This window comes from Perissodus microlepis, chromosome 8 (assembly GCF_051167445.1).
Source record: "Perissodus microlepis isolate ML-2025 ecotype Zambia chromosome 8, ASM5116744v1, whole genome shotgun sequence".
Taxonomy (NCBI): Eukaryota; Metazoa; Chordata; class Actinopteri; order Cichliformes; family Cichlidae; genus Perissodus; species Perissodus microlepis.
This window is the reverse complement of record NC_140468.1, coordinates 19919599-19938893: the sequence shown is the minus strand read 5'-3', so window position 1 is coordinate 19938893 and position 19295 is coordinate 19919599. Positions and strand designations below refer to the sequence as shown.

The 19295-nt window shown below is 41.0% G+C and overlaps 2 protein-coding genes across 8 annotated transcripts in view; one reads left to right on the top strand and one right to left on the bottom strand.

The window, feature by feature from the left end:
- tecpr1a (tectonin beta-propeller repeat containing 1a) overlaps positions 1-6502 on the top strand; it is a 15400-nt gene extending 8898 nt beyond the window's left edge. Inside the window, exons 16-24 of the mRNA XM_084938097.1 lie at positions 1234-1330; positions 1533-1612; positions 1732-1788; positions 2063-2237; positions 2853-2988; positions 3129-3221; positions 3368-3474; positions 3691-3810; positions 4923-6502. Of these exons, the coding sequence (XP_084794223.1) occupies positions 1234-1330; positions 1533-1612; positions 1732-1788; positions 2063-2237; positions 2853-2988; positions 3129-3221; positions 3368-3474; positions 3691-3810; positions 4923-5066 (1009 nt within the window). The 3' untranslated portion in view covers positions 5067-6502. The remainder of the gene's footprint in view (positions 1-1233; positions 1331-1532; positions 1613-1731; positions 1789-2062; positions 2238-2852; positions 2989-3128; positions 3222-3367; positions 3475-3690; positions 3811-4922) is intronic.
- bhlha15 (basic helix-loop-helix family, member a15) lies at positions 6470-19295 on the bottom strand. 7 transcript variants are annotated; one of them, XM_084938098.1, is made up of 4 exons: positions 15339-15814; positions 15095-15188; positions 14250-14441; positions 7721-7810 (listed from the first exon to the last, which is right to left on the bottom strand). In XM_084938098.1, the coding sequence occupies exons 1-3, from the start codon at positions 15720-15722 to the stop codon at positions 14257-14259; spliced, it is 663 nt and encodes a 220-aa protein (XP_084794224.1). In that variant the 5' UTR covers positions 15723-15814; the 3' UTR covers positions 7721-7810; positions 14250-14256. The 7 variants fall into 7 exon arrangements, 6 of the variants coding, with proteins under 6 accessions (XP_084794229.1, XP_084794226.1, XP_084794228.1 ...); XM_084938099.1 differs by lacking the exon at positions 7721-7810 and adding an exon at positions 13699-14085; XM_084938103.1 differs by lacking the exons at positions 14250-14441; positions 15095-15188; positions 15339-15814 and adding an exon at positions 18252-18491 and having other exon boundaries at positions 6470-7810.

Sequence of the window (19295 nt, the reverse complement as noted above, 5' to 3'; positions counted from 1 at the left end):
CAATGAAAAGAAGCCAGTACGAGAGAAATATATTCTAACTGCTTCCTGTCAGTGCTCTTGCTGCAGCATTCAGCTGAAGGCTTTTCGCCGAGATTTCAGAGAAACATGCTAATAATGAATTACGATAGTCCACCCTAGAGGAAATAAATGCATGAAATAATTTTTTAGCATCACTCGAAACAGGATGTTTGTAATTTTAGTGATTGCACAAATGTATGAAGGCAGTTCTACATATTTGTTTTATGTGATCACTCCTGACTGAATTTACTCTAGTTTTGCTTTTTGGCATTTACATTGCACCGGTAGTACAGCTTGTCTAACATAGTACACGCATAAGTAAAATTGCAAGAATGTTTTGAGAGAGACAGAGCGTCAACCCAGCAGCAGGACCGGTATTTGCTCCTTTGTGCTTGGAGAAAAAGGAGACCTACAAAAATACTTCTAATAGGCATGTTCATGTTTCTGAGCAAAACTGTCCAAAACAGACTCTGTGACGGTTTCATCCTTTAGTGGGACCTGTGCTCATACCAGTCCTGCTCCTGTGTTGATGCTCTTTTAGGGCCCTATCCAGCACTCCTTCTGTAACAGCCCATCTCCTGTTATCTTCTCTGCACTCAGACAAATATAACTGTAAAGAGGGGAAATTTTCACATGTAATAAATGTAATAGATCTCATACATTTGTTAAAGCTGCAGTAGGTAGAGATTTAAAAAAGGGGAAAAATAGGTGTCATTTTTTATATAAGCCTCTCCCTGCCAACACCAGCAGGTGCAGGTGTTTCACTAAAAATAAGTTAATCGAGAATTTCTGATCCCATTTTCTTCCACTTTAACTGTTACAACAGTGGATTTTAGGTTTTTTTTCATACTATTTACATTCATATATGTGTGATTCTTATTTTATTTTTGTATTTTGGGGGGAGACGGAGCCCAGAAAAGAAACAGGATCCTAGTTTCCACAAAGACCAGCTGATGAACAGTGTACTGAAAGGTTGCCTAGCTACACCAAAAACCAACATCTCATCAAGTCCATTTGAGATTTCTTTATTTTATTTTATTTTATTATTATTATTATTTTTACATAAACCGAGCAATTGTAGAAACATTTAAAACTTTGCCATTGCACTCTGATGTGACAAATAGACAACATATTTTAACAGTCATTTCAGCTGAATCACGTTGTTTTGATTTGTGTGTGTTTTCTGTCATTGAGCGTTGCTATTCTTTCCTTTAGAGGCTTACCAACAGACCGCTACATGTGGAGTGATGCTTCAGGACTACACGAGTGCACCAAAGCAAATACAAAACCTCCCTCCCCTCAGTGGACATGGGTAGGCAAACACACCCACAGTGGGAGATTCCCCGTGTTGATCTGTAACCTTCTCTGTGATAATTACAGTAGCTGCTATTCTTGCCTTCTAACCATTAGTTTGAAAAATACTACTATCTTTTCTTAAATATATCACAGATAAGGGGTGTGGCCAGACCTGCAGGTGCGTTGAGTGTTTCACTTCCCCTGTTTGCTGTTTTCAGGTGTCAGAATGGGCTATCGACTACAGCGTGTCTGGCGGGACGGACAGAGAAGGCTGGCAGTATGCAGCTGATTTTCCAGCGTAAGTTTCATATGCTGTTCCTGAAACCCCACCTGCTGCTTCACTTGGTTCAAACTATGATCTTGATTTATTTATCTTTCCTTTAATTCATTCTTTCGCTTCCCCATGTGTCTGTGCAGGTCATATCATGGCTATAAAACGATGAAGGACTTTGTGCGTCGTAGGCGATGGGCAAGGTACTATAAAAAGCATCACTGGCTTATTGGTCTGTGCACTATTTATTCAGCAGGTACACAGCACTCTGAAAGTTGCCATCCCTGTGTTTGTTTTTTTTAATCAGACTGGGACAAATGGGCCATAATCAGCAAAATATATTATGGTGTTAATCATATAACGTTTGTTACTGTAGAATTTTAAATTCTGGAGAAAATCTGAAATAATGTGCAGGAAGGTATTTAACTGAAGAGATTTGTTGTCAAGGACACCTCTTTATTTGGCCTTAATGCGCAGGAAGTGTAAACTGACCACTACAGGACCTTGGCAAGAAGTTCCCCCCATCGCACTAAGTGATGTGACCATCCTGCCATGTGCAGCTCAGAGCACCGTGGACATGGTTCCTGTGTGGGCGATCAGTAACAAGGGCGACGTGCTTTGCCGACTGGGAGTCACCGCCCTGACGCCTGCTGTGAGTCATTAATAATATGCAAGCGGACACCAAATGAACTGGTTTAACATCTTTGGAGAGCCACCATTAAAGCTTATTGTCATTTCTTCCGCTTGCATAACAAATGCACGCAAAGTACAGAGAGGTGCATTAGCACGTTGTCACTTATTTTTACTGTGGAGGTTCTTTTAGTTCTAATGTGGGCTTCTAGTGTGGAGAGTTTGAGAGATGTTTGCATTTATTTCAAATACAAGCACTTCAGTCAAAAGAAGATTGTAATTTCTATCAGCAGGGCAGGCATTAATGACAAGAAATATGATATGATGATAATGATGACTGACTAAGTCAGACGTTCCTGGCTGTGGGTTGAAAAGCGGCTTGCAGCATGCAGATTTGCCAGAGTTAGGGAAGCTATATTTGGCTTAATTTCTCATTTGGAGAAAGATAATTATTGTATTATTTTATGCTAAATTTATTAGTGCTTCTAAAGACAAAAAAAAGAAAAAGGAAAAAAAAGAAATTATGTTTATCAGTGGACCAAAAACCTCCAAAGTTTCTTTTATTTCTGTTTATGAACATCTGAATATGGAGAAGCAGGTTTTTGAGAGGTAGTGCTTTCTCTGTCTGCTCTCTCAGGGATCTTCATGGCTCCACGTGGGAACAGACCAGCCTTTCAAGTCCATCTCCATTGGGGCTGCCAGCCAGGTGTGGGCTATTGCCAGGGACGGATCTGCCTTCTACAGGGGATCTGTGTCACCACAGAACCCGGCAGGTCAGTGGGGAAAAAATGAAAACTGAAAGTGAAGGCTGAAAATTGTAATTACATTTGTCATGTCTGCATATTGAAATAAAATTTACTCAAGCAGATGCATTTTACCTGTGTTTTATGTGTGCGGGTGTTTCCCTCTGCAGGAGATTGTTGGTACCACATCCCGTCTCCAGCCAAACAGAAGCTGAAGCAGGTATCTGTGGGAAGAACATCGGTCTACACTGTAGATGAGAACGGTAAAGCGCAAAACGCAGCACAGATTTTTATTTACAGCTTAGGTTTATAAGTTACTTTTATAGATGAATGACGTAGTGTGTTCTGTTTTATAGTTCCTGGTATGTGTTTTTTACGAGATGTCTGATGTGGGTGTTTTTCTATCAAGGTAACCTGTGGTACCGACAGGGTGTGACCCCCAGCTACCCTCAGGGCTCCTCCTGGGAACACGTATCTAACAATGTCCGCAAAGTCTCTGTAGGCCCTCTGGACCAGGTAGGACATTATGGCACCATCTTCATCCATTTCATCCTTAAAAGCTGAATGCAGTTAACAGATTTTACCTCACATGTTTATAGGCATGGATGTTCAGACTTCTTGTCTTTCTCATTTTTGGCGCTTGTAATGTAAAAGTGATTCAGTTCAGTGAACACGTACCACACCGCGTGTTTATTTGTGGGTGATTTTGTTGCTTTTGTTTTGGGGCTGCAGGTATGGATCATAGCAGACAAGGTGCAGGGCAGCCACAGTCTAAGCTGCGGGACGGTGTGCCATCGACTCGCAGTCCAACCCATGCAGCCCAAAGGACAGTCCTGGGACTATGGCATTGGGGTAAAGAAACCGAACAGTATGACTGTACAGTGGTGGGAAATAACAGTTTCTGAACAGTTTCTAACTTCTATGCTAGTTTCATTTTAGTGGAGAGAAAGAATATCAACCAAAAAACACATGATCTTGATTTATTTATCAAGATCCTCAGTGTGCTGAAGTCGTCATGTACCCTTTGCAGAAAAACAGCTCCAATATGAAAGCAATTCAGTTTCCATCCAGGTGATCAGGAGTATTTGCGATTGACTGGACTGATTGTAATCTGTAATCTTACTTCAGTCAGTGATTTGCAAATCAATTTATAACTTTTAACGTAATATGTTTTTTCTGGATTTTTGGTTGATATATATCTTTCCAGTAAAGTAAAACTACCATAACAAATTAGAAACTACTTGTTTCTTCGTGAGTGAGCAAACTTATTCAACATGAGGTCCAATAATTTCCCCTACTGTATATGTGTCATGAGTGAATTGTCACCATTTTTTTACTGATCCTGTCCTTCCCAAAATGCAACAAAATAAAGGCATATTGTTATCACAGTAATGCAGCAGTTTATTGGTAGTTGTTGATATTTTGAGCACTGCAGTCTCCAGCAGATATATTTATACATCACATTTTCCCACAGACTTAGATTTTTTTATTATCTGCTGAAGTTTGTCTCCTTGTTTTTTAATGCTAAAAAGCATCATCAAGCATCCTGTGCAGCTTGTTCAAGTAAAGTAAACGCTGCACATAATCTGGGGTGTGTTCAACATGCTAATTGTAATATTATTTTCTTTTGGCTTGTTTATTTTTTTCATTAAAAAAGAGGGGTCACATTTTATATATGCAGTTTTATGGGGGATTTTGTTTTAATATGAGTTGGATGGGAGGTGTTGAAAACTACAATTACCAACACAAAGTATATCAAGCTTATTGCTGTTTGAAAAAAACAACAACAGTAGAGTAAATATCAGTTCCTGGAACACTTCAGTCTTCATGTGCAAACTGCAGTAGAACAACAACAGAAAGGTGTGGCTTCCAGTTTTCAAGGCTTTGTTTAGTGCTTATAGACAGATGGTAAACAAGCTTATCCTCAGTAATAATAATTATCACCCCTGTGTCATTGTTTTTAGGGTGGATGGGACCATATCACAGTGAGAGGGAACTCTGTAGAACCGCCCCACATCCGTCTTCCCTCTCTAACAGACACCTCATCCCCTCGGAGCCTGCTGGAAGTCAGGAACACGGAGGTCGACAGCAGTACTTCAGGATGTTAGACAAACACAAATTTGTGCACACAAACTGTATAAAAAGAAACAAAACTCAGATTACCTTTGTAGTATTTTTTTAAAGCACAGCTTATTTTAACACTGGAATAGCAAGGTGATCCTTAAATCCTTAGGTTGGAGTTTTCACACCTTGTGAGCCGGTGAAACAGAGCAATGGATCTCAGACAATCAGAGCCATCTCTGATGACAAACATGCTTGTCTGATCTGTCCCTGTGTTGTTTTTCATTTGTACTAGACATTCATGTGATGGTCACGGCATTTTTGTGTATGTTTCTGTAAGTGCGGTTAGTCTTTTGCCATTGAACTTAGTGGTCTTAATTCATTTTTGTCCTTATTTATTAATCAGGATGTGATGTTCATGATATGTGTGGTTTCTGTGTATAGATTACCACAAAAAGTTAAGGTTAGGTTGGTAGGGGGGGTTTATATGAAAGATGTATATTTTTTAAAATGTGCTTGAATTGTAGTTGAATAGTTGCTGGACCACCAGCTTCAGAATGAGTGTTATTTTGCATTTTATCCTGTGAGCAACAAGTCAACAGGGCCAGTTAATGTGACGCAAGTTTTATCTTTGTTTACTTGTCTGCTCCTTTTGTCTGCTGATCTGGCACAGCATCGGCACTACTGAATACTTTTATGTGCATCTATGTGTCATCTTTTGGATTCTGAAGACAAGAATTGGGGTGATTATTGCATGTAAAAAGTCAGCTTGTGAGGTAAACTGAACCCACTGTTAGCTGAATGACACTGGCTGAGAGAATTGTAAAAATACCCTCCAAAACACGCTGTGTAATTAGCATTAGTCACTTCTAATCAGTCAAGTATTGTTTCTAGACAGATCGTAGAGGTTTACCCATGGACTGCTATTTGGTGCCAGGATGTAGCAGCTATTAGGACACCTACACTGGTTTAAACTTACACATGCCTTGTGCAAAGACTTCTGATGTTATTACCTAAAAAAAAAAATCTATCATTATCATGAAGCGTGTACACTGGTGAATATTGTAAAAAAGAGGAAAATTACTGTAGTCTTACAGCTGAAACACTCAAACTGAACCTTCCTCTTTCTCAGGAGTGCTGCATGCTGTTTACTTCCTTTGACATAATGGTTGTAGAATGACTGAGCAGTAAGGGGGGAAAAAAATTATCTTTTGTTGCAAGATTGCAAAATACTAGTATCTACTCACTATCGTGGCAGTTGTAATATTACACGGACTACTAAACATCATGCACGGGCATCAGTTTATGTCGATAGCTGCTTAAATGCACCTTCGCTGTCTAAATCTGCTGAACTATTTGTAAATGTTGCAAGTGAGATCTCTATTATCTGTGAATACTGAACATTGTGTGTGGTCCATTTGTGTATGGTCAAAAAAAGAAACAGTCTGTGTCAATAATAAATAAATGTATTTATTAATAACAACTTCTCAAATGTTTTTTTTTCCCCGTTATGATGTTTCACACAAAGTTTGCAGCTTAAACACACATGGAAACACAGCAGGGAGAGGGGATAAGCAAGTAACATACACGTTAAATAGCATCTGTGCCTTTAAGAACTCTTCTGTGTGCAGAAGAGAAATGAGCTACATGTTCAGATCAAGGGTGGATTATCATTGTGAGCGCTTTCTTGCAACAACACCTCAATATTTAAGCCTTCTGCTTGGTTGTCTTTCTTTCATGGATGCAACAGTTATGGCTCGAGGTTACACTGAGCAGGTTTCTCAAGAGTCGAAACAAGAAGATGGCAAGATAACACAAAAGAGAACAATCCCCTTCCCCAGTTTAAACCACAACACGCAAGAAGAAGAAGAAACAAATATAAGGGTGGAAAAAAAGCAGCCCTTCTTTCCTGGGCACATACATTACACAACTATGGTCCATTTGGTTTCACTTTCCAGTCTGCATTCTTCATGTCTGCTGTATAAAATCCATCCATATTTTGCATGGAGTTCTGCACAGCCCACCTCTTGCTAGCATTTATTAGAGGTCTGTGATCTGGGGGGGGGGGGGGGAGCCCACTTCCTACAGAAAACACAGCTGAATGTCTCTAAGAGTGTGACTGTAGGAAGTGGGTAATGTTTGATTTGTCCAGCCCTCCTCCTGGTGGCTCCCCTTGCTTTAATCTTACTGTTAGCTTTGCTGGCTGAAGCTATGCATGCTGGTGAGGTATTGGGTGAGACCTTCCTCCCCCTCTTCCTCCAGGTGCTGCTGGTAGCACTGGAGGAGCTTGGCAGCGCTGGCCTCTGAAGGGACCCCGCCAGCAGGCAGGCAGCCCCCTGACATATCCAGGATGATGGTGGTCAAAGCTTTGATGTAATTCTTAGCCAGGGTCAGCGTTTCGATCTTGGACAGCTTCTTCTCGGTTTTCACATGCGGGATGGCCTCGCGCAGAGCTTGGAAGGCGTTGTTGAGTTTGTGCATGCGCTGGCGTTCCCTTTCGTTGCTTTCCAGTCGACGGATGCTGCGCTCTTTGGTGCTGGAGCCGTGCTTGCGTCGCCGGCCTCCTCCCTGCCTCTTGCCATCGCCGCTCCTCAGAGAGCCCCTCCAGGAGCCACGGATCCGGACCGAGGCCTCTGAGCCTTCCTGCTCGCTGGAGCCCGGCTCTGTGTCTGGCTCGAATTCCGGCTCCGGGTCGGACCAGGTCCTTCTGGATGGCTTCACAGCCTTCCCTTTGGATTTCATCTTGCTACTCCTCTTATCTCTGACAGAACAGATCTCAGCTTCAACAAACCTGGAAGACAAGATAGGAGTGTTAAGGACAAGAAAAAAAGGGTATAAAGTGGCCCGCTTCATAGTTTTCCTTCAGTCAGCTCCAGTTTAAACAACTTGGCATCCTGTTGTATCTAATCAGACTCTTGCAGTGTGAAAACTCCATGATGTTGTTCTGTTACTCCACACCTCTTACCCCACAGTTCAGAGATAATACCCATGTCAAGGTTACACTCACAAAAACAGACCTGGCAGCTCACAGCAACAGCAAAGCTTTTTAACTTCACTTTAACTCACTGCATAGTTTGGCTTCACATAATAAGACTAAACCATCAGCTCCTAAACTTATTTAAGAACAGGTTCTATTACTATTCTATATTTTAAATGTGAATTTACAAACAGTGACAGTTTAAACTATACTATCACACGCTGTCAGATAAAGCTGTTTTACATAGATAAGTACGCACAATAAAAAAAACGGGTATTTCTCCATCATCGTCATTATTTCCCTAACCTCAGCTTAATCACACCAACGGCAGTGCTGTGACCGATATGAAGATGAGCAGACACAAGTCAAATTCACTCACAACACAAATGGAAGGGAACTAAAAGCCTTACCTGGGAAATTATACTAATATTCTCCTTCCTGTTTCTTTTTACAGAAAAGGCGTCAGCATGCAGCCGGACATGATCAGCGACATAAAGTCAATTAAAGGAGCAGTGGGAATCAGGGAGCGCGAGAGCAGCACATCAGCGCGAGGCTCACAGATAACTGTCACACGTGAACGGCTACCTGTTGCTAACAGATGTACACGTCGCGCTGTTCAGCCAATCAGAGAGACAGCCCTTTCCCCCGCTAGCTCCGCCCTCAACCCCAAACCTCCCAACAACCTGCTGCTGTTGCTGCAGAAAGTCACGCAAGAATTGAACTTACATTTATACTAGGATGTTTTTTATTTTTATTTTTGGGGGATTCAGATTAACTTTGGCTCCCACTAATGTTTTCCAACGATACTTAGTAGTTGGTGGAAGCAGCATTCAAATCCAGGGATAGTTAGGTGGTTAGGGAGACAGATCTACAGGGAGTGCAGAATTATTAGGCAAGTTGTATTTTTGAGGAATAATTTTATTATTGAACAACAACAATGTTCTCAATGAACCCAAAAAACTCATTAATGTCAAAGCTGAATGTTTTTGGAAGTAGTTTTTAGTTTGTTTTTAGTTTTAGCTATTTTAGGGGGATATCTGTGTGTGCAGGTGACCATTACTGTGCATAATTATTAGGCAACTTAACAAAAAACAAATATATACCCATTTCAATTATTTATTTTTACCAGTGAAACCAATATAACATCTCCACATTCACAAATATACATTTCTGACATTCAAAGACAAAACAAAAACAAATCAGCGACCAATATAGCCACCTTTCTTTGCAAGGACACTCAAAAGCCTGCCATCCATGGATTCTGTCAGTGTTTTGATCTGTTCACCATCAACATTGCGTGCAGCAGCAACCACAGCCTCCCAGACACTGTTCAGAGAGGTGTACTGTTTTCCCTCCTTGTAAATCTCACATTTGATGATGGACCACAGGTTCTCAATGGGGTTCAGATCAGGTGAACAAGGAGGCCATGTCATTAGTTTTTCTTCTTTTATACCCTTTCTTGCCAGCCACGCTGTGGAGTACTTGGACGCGTGTGATGGAGCATTGTCCTGCATGAAAATCATGTTTTTCTTGAAGGATGCAGACTTCTTCCTGTACCACTGCTTGAAGAAGGGGTCTTCCAGAAACTGGCAGTAGAACTGGGAGTTGAGCTTGACTCCATCCTCAACCCGAAAAGGCCCCACAAGCTCATCTTTGATGATACCAGCCCAAACCAGTACTCCACCTCCACCTTGCTGGCGTCTGAGTCGGACTGGAGCTCTCTGCCCTTTACCAATCCAGCCACGGGCCCATCCATCTGGCCCATCAAGACTCACTCTCATTTCATCAGTCCATAAAACCTTAGAAAAACCAGTCTTGAGATATTTCTTGGCCCAGTCTTGACGTTTCAGCTTGTGTGTCTTGTTCAGTGGTGGTCGTCTTTCAGCCTTTCTTACCTTGGCCATGTCTCTGAGTATTGCACACCTTGTGCTTTTGGGCACTCCAGTGATGTTGCAGCTCTGAAATATGGCCAAACTGGTGGCAAGTGGCATCTTGGCAGCTGCACGCTTGACTTTTCTCAGTTCATGGGCAGTTATTTTGCACCTTGGTTTTTCCACACGCTTCTTGCGACCCTGTTGACTATTTTGAATGAAACGCTTGATTGTTCGATGATCACGCTTCAGAAGCTTTGCAATTTTGAGACTGCTGCATCCCTCTGCAAGATATCTCACTATTTTTGACTTTTCTGAGCCTGTCAAGTCCTTCTTTTGACCCATTTTGCCAAAGGAAAGGACGTTGCCTAATAATTATGCACACCTGATATAGGGTGTTGATGTCATTAGACCACACCCCTTCTCATTACAGAGATGCACATCACCTAATATGCTTAATTGGTAGTAGGCTTTCGAGCCTATACAGCTTGGAGTAAGACAACATGCATGAAGAGGATGATGTGGACAAAATACTCATTTGCCTAATAATTCTGCACTCCCTGTAAGTGTCCTGCAGGCTTGTGTGCTTTAATATCTGTGCTGTTCATTTGAGAAAAAGCACAAATAGCAGTCAGAACACGACTATTCAGTTCAGAAAGTGAAATACGTGGAGCACTTTTATAAAATATTAACTAAATAATTGGTTGAATATGCGTACTTACCATTCACAAGTTCCAGCTGACAGCTGATATTTGCATAGATTCTGAGAACAGTGAAAATTTGTGTGCCGTAGTTCAGTGATGAAAAAATATTTAATTGAAACCCTTTCAGTGTTAGTTTGGCCAGTTTACCTGGTGAATTAGGAATATATTGATGTGATATTTTTGCGTTTCCTGCTTCCCATTTCTAGAAAGTGTAGTTGTTTTGCAGTTGACAAGCAAAATGTTAAGGATTTACTGGCTAACTAATGTAACTGAGGAGTTTTACTTTACTGTATTTCATTAAAAAAACAATTAAGGCAATATAATGAGATTGCAGTGGTGGAATTGAATGGTATGGTCTAATATTTTAAAAACCCTTAGAAAAACTGCTCTTTTTTCCATACTGATATGCCGATAACACGCTCAGCAACAGCATTTCCAACTGTGAAATGCTTTCATTCAGGTGAATGTAAGTAAACCTTCTTCTTTTTCTGTTAAGCTGCAGACGTGCTCTTACCTTTAAGACAACCGTAGTAAAGTTAGTTCGTCTGAACAGTTAACATATTTTCCATTGTGACTTATCACCTTCTGCTGCTTCATTTGAATACAGTCCTCCAGGCTACAGCTGAATGTAGGCCTCATTTAAACTTTGCTCCAATATTTGCTTTTCAACAGACAAACTTTTTGAGCTTTTTGCATTACATTACTTCTGATGGACAGCCTCAGGCCACTAGAAAACTAAAAAAACACACACATTACAAAAAAACATGCCATAAAAGAAAAGCAGAACAACTGCAATTATTAACACGCTCCTTCTTCACATGGAAATGTGATCTGCAGTAATCCAACTGTTTAACTTGGCAGCCTAATGCAGCTGTTGGCAGTTAGGATTACCTTATGTTGTGGTAGCAAGACTACAAAGACAGGGAGGAGTCACTACGGTGAGGTATACTGACTGTTCATCAGTGACTGCATTTGCAGTGTCTGCAAACATCTGGAAGATTATTGACAAACCCTGATGGTCTTCAATTCCACATTTTGCTTCAGTGACACATATACACAGGCAGAGAGACTCACAAGGTTAAATGATTGCAGTTATGCTATCGCAGTGCATAGATACTGGATGTTTATATATCAGGTGATGATTCCTCATTTGGGTAGGTAGGAATACATAAAAATTTAAAACAATGTTGGGGAAGGGCTTAAAGTAATGGGGCAATGGGCTTGTCGCTTCAAGCTACCTGCTTTTGACATTTGAGTTTTAGTGTTTTGAAATTCAATGTGGCGAATGAGAGGTGACTCTGACTGTGAATCTGAGACACAGTGCAGGCTTGTGGGACAGCAATTTGTCAGTCATAAGACTGACCCTGCTTTATCCTCCCTTTCCACTCTAAAGGCACCCATAATTTCCAGAATTAACATCACGTTTGATTTGGGGAGGTCTGAAGCTAGTGATGGAGAACATAATCTGATTAGAAAGGTGTTTACTGAGTTCAAAGGTCAGGAGTGCCCGAGGGCTGTTTTCTCATAGACTTCTACAGTATCAGTAAAGTATTCAACAGTATCTATCTTTTAGAAACCACAGGAGTTGCCCCTGACTGGCGTCCACATATGTGGACATCACATTTTGGGTTATTTAGACCAAAATACTCAGTTTTGCTCTACAAGGGCCTGATATCTTGGCTCTTATTTTTCTTAAAAACAAAAATAAGGTAAAAAAAAAAAATCTGGTAATTCTTTGTTTTTACATTCATCGGGCCCCAATCAGCCCAAATATAAAAGAGAAATTAAAAATGCGTGCCGTGGAAGAGTTCGGGTCTTAGGAGGTTAAGACACATCCACATTGGCCTCACTTTTCAGATCTGGACACTATGAACCAGTTATGCGTCGGCGGCACACATTCAGCTTTGTGTGCTTATTCTTACTATATGGCCTGCACACTCACAAGACCTAAACAATGGTGTTGCTGTTTGTGACGAAACAAATCTCTAGAAAACATACAAAACTTCATGTCTATACACAGAAACCACACTGCTTCATGGCAGTTGGCCACTACATTTTTTCTATTCAACAAGTTAATGGCTAATGGATTTCTTATTATTTTAGTTACTCCCTTTAGGGGTCACAGTGGATTATCACCCTCTATCTCACTCTATTTCTATCATCCACCTTGGTCACTTCAACCCACTACTTGTCTTCCTTTGCTCCATCCATGAATCTTCTCTGAGGTCTTCCTCCTTTCCTCCTGCCTGGGAGCTTCATCTTCAACATCTTTGGTCCAATCTTTCCTCTGCACATGCCCAAACCATCTCAGCCTCACCTCTCTAACTTTTTCTCCAAACCTCTTAGTCTGAGCATTAACAACATTAGCACAGTGTTGGGATGTCACAGACACAGCAACGTTACAGGTGTGAAGCTCCCAGCTTTTAGAAGCAAACACTTCCAGCGTTTGATGCCCTTGAGCAGCTTGTGTGTGTTTGTGTGTGTGTGTGTACTTCTATTACTCATGTTGTGGGAACATAAACCTGTTTACACAGTCACACAGTGGGGACTCGCCTCCCATATAAGGACAAAAGCCCCAAAAGTCCACATAATGTCAATCATTAGAGGATATGTAGGAGGACGCTTGGCTTAAGGTTACTATAAGTCTCTAATAAATGAATGGGATTTATTTTGATGTCTTCTAAAGAGGTGTGTGTGTGTGTGTGTGTGTGTGTGTGTGTGTGTGTGTGTGTGTGTGTGTGTGTGTGTGTGTGTGTGTGTGTGTGAACAGTAAGACAGGTCCTGCCAGGTTTCCTTCCCTCCTCAGGTACATTGTATCTAATCAACCAAACCTTGCTGAAGTTGCCTCTGTGGAAATATTATCTTTGCGCTTTAGTGTGCACAGTTTCTGCCTCCATTGGCCCTAAGGCTTACACTGTTTATTTTACCACAGCTGCTGATATGTTCTGAGCTCAACACACTTCAGTAATGAGGCAAGCAAACAGGGTCCCCGCAAGCATGCTCTGTTTGAGCAAAACAAACCGTATAAACAACATATTTTCTTCAACACCAACATTAGCCTGAAAATTACAGCAATTTAAAGATAAAGTGCGACTGCAGAAGCACACAGGAGTTTGTTAAACGCACGTAAGTTTGAGCAGCCGTGTTTCTGTTTCCTACATCAGGTCCAAGGACGCAACCTGGCATAAAGAGTAGCTTCCAACGCAGTTTGCAGCTGGAAAGGCACCAGCACTCTTATGCAACTCTTATTTGCCATTATTTGACATCATGGGCAGTAATCTTGTCATTACCAACAACTGTGAAAACTGAATGCGCTGTCAGAGAGTCCTGCTCGGCTGTGATGTCATGAATGACAAGTGCGCTGAATCTATTTGGAGCAAAGACGGAGTGAAAAAAAAGCTATTAAAATCCCTGACTCATCATAAAAGGGGGAGGGCGGGTAGGAGATGAGTTAGGGTGAAGAGGAGAGATCTGGACGATTAGTCAGTTTTTCCATTAGGCCAAGGCTGGCTCTCTGAAAGAAAAACAAGTGTGGATGTCACATTAGGCCATGGCGACAGTGAGATGGCCTTAGGCTGAAGGCAGACATTCTGATAGAAAGGCTGTCTTTACTTTACCACGTTTCATAAAAATCACCACATGCAGCTCAGTATGTGTGTGCATTTGCGTGTCACTCACCCTTATCTCACTCCAGGTCGGACTCAGTGACATAGGTGAGGAAAAGGCAAGTTTGGGGTAGACAGCCATTCTCTGGTCTGGACTGGGTGGTCCGGTTATGTGTCTGCAGTAGGCTGTAGGGATGAGAGTGCCCGTCATTCTGAAAATGGCAGCTCTTCTCCAAAGCCGAGAAGTCATCCTCCCATTCGAAGGCTGCACGCAAAACCAACCACATGCATAATTAGCCACTCTGACAACTGTGTGATATCCTGCAGTGCACGGTGCAACCCTTGGTCTTGTTACATTGTCATAAGCCTTTTGTTTGATACAGATAAAAAGATAAAACTGTTAATAACACTGCCAAATATTATTTAGAATTATACTGCTGTTGCTGATGGTGATAACATCACCATCATATTTTATGAGCTCATTGTTCCGTCTCTCTGTAAATAAAAAGGAAAAAATAATGTAAAAAAAAAAAACACAGTAACTTAAGTGTAGCATTACTTCAGTCAAACTGATGACATGGCTGATACCCTTATCTCCGACAAATTGATAACTGTCATGTACGCCAGCCTTTCTACAGCTTCATCTGCAAGCCACTTTGCAACCCACCTCGAGCCCAGCTCCTTCTTTTCATGCCGACCCCAATTTTGTTGCTATGGATACCTGCAATAGTGAGGTATTGCTACTGCTCTCTCTGCCTCAGCTTTACATGATGATACTACTAAATATAAATTACAGCATGAATGAATGTGTTAAGTAAAAGTGCAATATGTTTCACTGGTACAGTGTGTGTTTTGCTCTTTTTCTAAATAATGGCATACAATCTACAAAATCACTTGTGTAATTCTTGAAGACATTACCATTATCTTCTAATGTGACGCCTGGCAGGTTGGAGGAATAGCTGCTCATCAGAGACGTGTAAGACTCAAAGTGCATGTCCAGAGTTGGACTCTCCTAAGAATAAACAGGAAGTATTCAGTATTCAGTAACATGGTTGAAACAGTCCTGTTAAAAACATTTAATAAACACATTATTAGCTACAAAAAGATAAAAAGCCTCAAAATGCATTAACATAAAGGTTAAAGTAGAACAGGAAATCAGTACCTGATCAAACAGGTAGACAATGACATCATCATCAAATGACACACTCTTCCTTATTTTCACTTTCCTGTCCTGTCCGCATGATTCTCCTGGATGATTGTAGTTTTCAGAGGATGTTGGAAGTCTTCTTTGGTTGGCAGTATTTAAATTGTCTCTGTCAACATTTTCCCTCTGGTCATTCTCAGAGTTAGTGTTCGGACAGAAGGGGCATTGGGCAGTGGAGCTTTTCATAGCTGTCGTATTGTTGTTGTCACTGATAAGACAATCACTATTCCCAAGAAAAGTATTGCAATTCTGCAAGGAGTAAATGTCACTAAAAAGTTGTGCTGGCGTACAGTCATCGCTGAAACTGATAATCTTATTGTGGTGATCTTGGCGGGCGGCCATATTGAAATTCTTTGTGTTAAAACTGTGTCCCACACATTTAAACTAAGTCTTGTCCAAGTGGGGAATCTGTACCAAAAAGATCAAGCAAAGCAAACGCTAGCTGCTTGATCCATCAGCGCTGGCAACAGAGGGAGAAGGATGATGATGCTGTTACCAAGCTTGATGGAGTCAGTGCTCCTCCACGGTTTACAGGTTGAGCAGCATCTTTGAAAGCAGAAGCAGGTGACTGGTAGTCCCTCCTCGTCATCCTGTATCATCTGACCTGAGGACATCCACAAATGAAGCTCTTCATCCCTGTATGAATGATTCACAATGACTCAAACAGCTTCACCTCAAACTAATTAACGCACTAACCTACTGTCTGACCACCTACATGTGTTTCTTGCCTTGCTGTTGTCGTGGTGATGTTTGTGCTCTCAGCATATTCACAGATTGGCAAATACTTCAATGAATACAGAGATAATACAAATTATATTAAAATAAAATTCATTATGTAGGCCAATACACTCACTATGTTATAGTTATAATTAAAAAACCCAATCTATATAGAATATAATTTTACTGTTTGCTCATTTTGTAAAGTCTTGTAGCCAAACTGATTTTACCAGCTACAGAGTACCAATGTTTGTTCCGCTTACTCCAATATTTACAGGTTTATTTACCTAAGAATTTATTTATTTATTTACCTTGGGAGTGGAACAATTTATTATATTTTGTACATTTAGCATACACTATTAAAAATCCAGACATGTGACTAATGAAAGAAAGAGTCTTGAACTTGTGACTCCCTAAGCGAGGGAGTTAAACCACTTTGTTGTGTTCTGAGGCCATGTTTGAGTTCTACTTGGAGTATTAGAGGGAGGGGCCACTGCAAATCATCATAAAGTGATTTACCTTTATCCTATGATGAAATATTTCTATCCTATTAGAAGACTTTACACTCCTACATAGCACCTATGGTGCACTGATTTAAATACAGAAGTTTCACCCTTGCAAATATTTTTGCAAGGAAGCACCCCCCCAATTCATGCAGCATGACCAAAGATTTGATTCTGCAGTCATGACAGAATAAAGATGGGAAGAAAGAAGTAGTGTGAGGACCAAGCTACAACACGCATGCCTTTATTTACACCTCCAAATAAGTCCATATAACAACATTGGACCGTCACTGCAGTCCAGTAGGGTTGGAGAGGCATGTAACAAAGGAAGAGTCTGAAAATTATGTGAATAACATGTTTGAAGTCATCAGATCTCAACCCAAGATCTCACTTGAGAGACTGGTGGCTTTTTTTTTCTTTCTTTTTTTTTTAAAGAACGGCGCTCTGTCATTCCTGAACAGTTCCAGAAACAAAGAAAATCAATTGCAAGGAACAATGAGGCTGTTCTGGGGGTCATGCTGGCACACTTAATATTGGGTTTTCCTTTAATATGTCACCAATCTCCACAGTTTCATCACCTACCAGTTAACGGTGTTGATAGCACATGCCACTTAAAATTAAGTAGTCAGTGCTCAGGCTCAAATTGCCTTTTAAAAATTATGCCCCAGTAGTTTAAATATTGAAATGGACTTTTTATCGCCTGGCCAAAAACACTTGGATGTTGATGGTGTGAGGATGGAACCTGTCGCAATTTTAAAAATATGACTAAAAATGACATGCATGCTTTTTCTAATTAAGATTCTCTTTTGTGTCTCCTCTAAATACAATTCCTTGGCAGTGTCAGCTTATTAAGGGTTCAGTTGCGGTACCCAGACATCCATTCAGTGTCTCTCAATAACAGGATGTGCTGAAACTGATTTGTCAGCCTTTGCCCGTTGGCTGAAGCAGCGACCGCAGATGCACGCATGCACACAAACACGTACATTATTTGAACACTCACTCCTGAGCCTGAATAAATATCGAAGCCCATCCGTCCACGGAGACAAAGACGCAATAGGAAACTTTCACCGCTCTGCAGTAACCAAGCAACCACTGGATGAGTGACTCAGGAAAGGAAGAGAGGAGCTGACTCACAGCAGCTGTGACGTAAACGATGTGAAAAGACACACACACACTCTCATGGTAGCACACACACGTATGCAGCAGGCCGTAAAGCCTGTAATCTGCCCTGTTTCGGGTAAATTAACACCTCACTGTGTAACAGGTGGACAGACTCGGGATAAGATTATAAAACTTCCAACCAGCCAAATCATGAACAGATACCTCAAAGGTCTACAAGTCTACACTACACATTACACCCTTAGTGTCTCCAAATACTACACAGACTCCAAGGCATTATTAAAAACCAAATGATACCTTTTCCTTATTCCTTTGTTAGTGCATTTCCTCTTAGAAAGCAAGTTCAAACTATCCAATGAAATCACCAGTGCGGCTCCACCCCCGAAATGTTTTAACTCTGTAAAAATAAAGAGAAGAACCTGCTTATCAATTCATATGCGTTGCTGCATCATGACACTGCATAATGTGTTGCACCATAATCTCTGAGCAGCAGCAGCAGGCATGCACAGTACCAGCACATTTCATTTCTTACCTTGCATTCAGTCGGCCCAAGTAAGTCCCCTGATTTTAATGCATTGCAGGAACCTTATCGAGGAAAAAACAAGAGAGATAAGCTAAGCATACTGAGACGAGAGAGAGAGAGAGAAGAGACGGAGAGATGCACAGAAAAGCAGTTGGTGGGGGTTGGATGTACAGTACACTCTTCCGGGAGAATTCCCGGCAGCAGAGTGCAGGACGGGGATCAATAACTTATCCCGTCTAATGTAACACATCTGTCCTTGCTGATGGAGAATAGCAGCAGAGTGAATGTCACAGTGACATGTAGACTTATAGAAAATCTGTGGTACTTTGTGGCTGTTACATTATTCTCAAAGATGTTACAGCATAAAATATGTTAACACGTGTGTGTTGGCAGCATTTCTTTACACTTTAAATGAAATGATAAAGCATTTCTTTATGTTTTCCTAGGGAAATGGAAAATAGGTGCAATGATTTGTTGAATTATGTGCAAACATATATGGAGAAACAGTACATAAAGAGAAAACGATTTTAACAAGTTTGAAAGTCAACATTTGGTTATGACCACCTTTATTCTTGCCTGAATGCTCTTGGGGAGCTTTTCTGTAATTTCTTTAAGTAGTCTTCAGGAATAGCTCTGCAGGCTTCTTCTTGAAGAACTTCTTTGGATCTTGGCTGCCTTTTGTTCTGTCCTCTGTCGAGATGATCCCACACTGCTTGGATAATGTTGATGTCCAGGCTCTGAGGATGCCAATTCATTTTTTTGTCCAGGTGTGCCTTTAATGCACTGGCAAGGTTTTTGCAACCATTGTCATGTTGAAAAACGAAACTATGAAACTGTTGTCAGTCAAACTCTTCTAAGATGTATTACAGTATTAGTGGATCAAAACCTGACGGTACTTTTATGTGTTCACAGTTACACAACTTTTAACAAGACCCTCAACATCACTGACAAAAAGCAAAAAATGCAACTCCAAACCATTACAGTGTTTTCACATGGCTGTACCTCTCACTTTCCTCTCTCCTGAAAAAGAGCATTGGAGCATTTTCCAAGATT

Excerpts from the sequence above, each read along its gene's own strand:
- bhlha15 (XM_084938098.1), bottom strand. The coding sequence starts at position 15,722 with ATGGCCGCCCGCCAAGATCACCACAATAAGATTATCAGTTTCAGCGAT. Across the intron at positions 15,189-15,338 it reads TTGTCTACCTGTTTGATCAG|GAGAGTCCAACTCTGGACAT; the intron begins GTACTGATTTCC and ends GTTTATTCTTAG. Across the intron at positions 14,442-15,094 it reads CGTCACATTAGAAGATAATG|CCTTCGAATGGGAGGATGAC; the intron begins GTAATGTCTTCA and ends TTTTGCGTGCAG.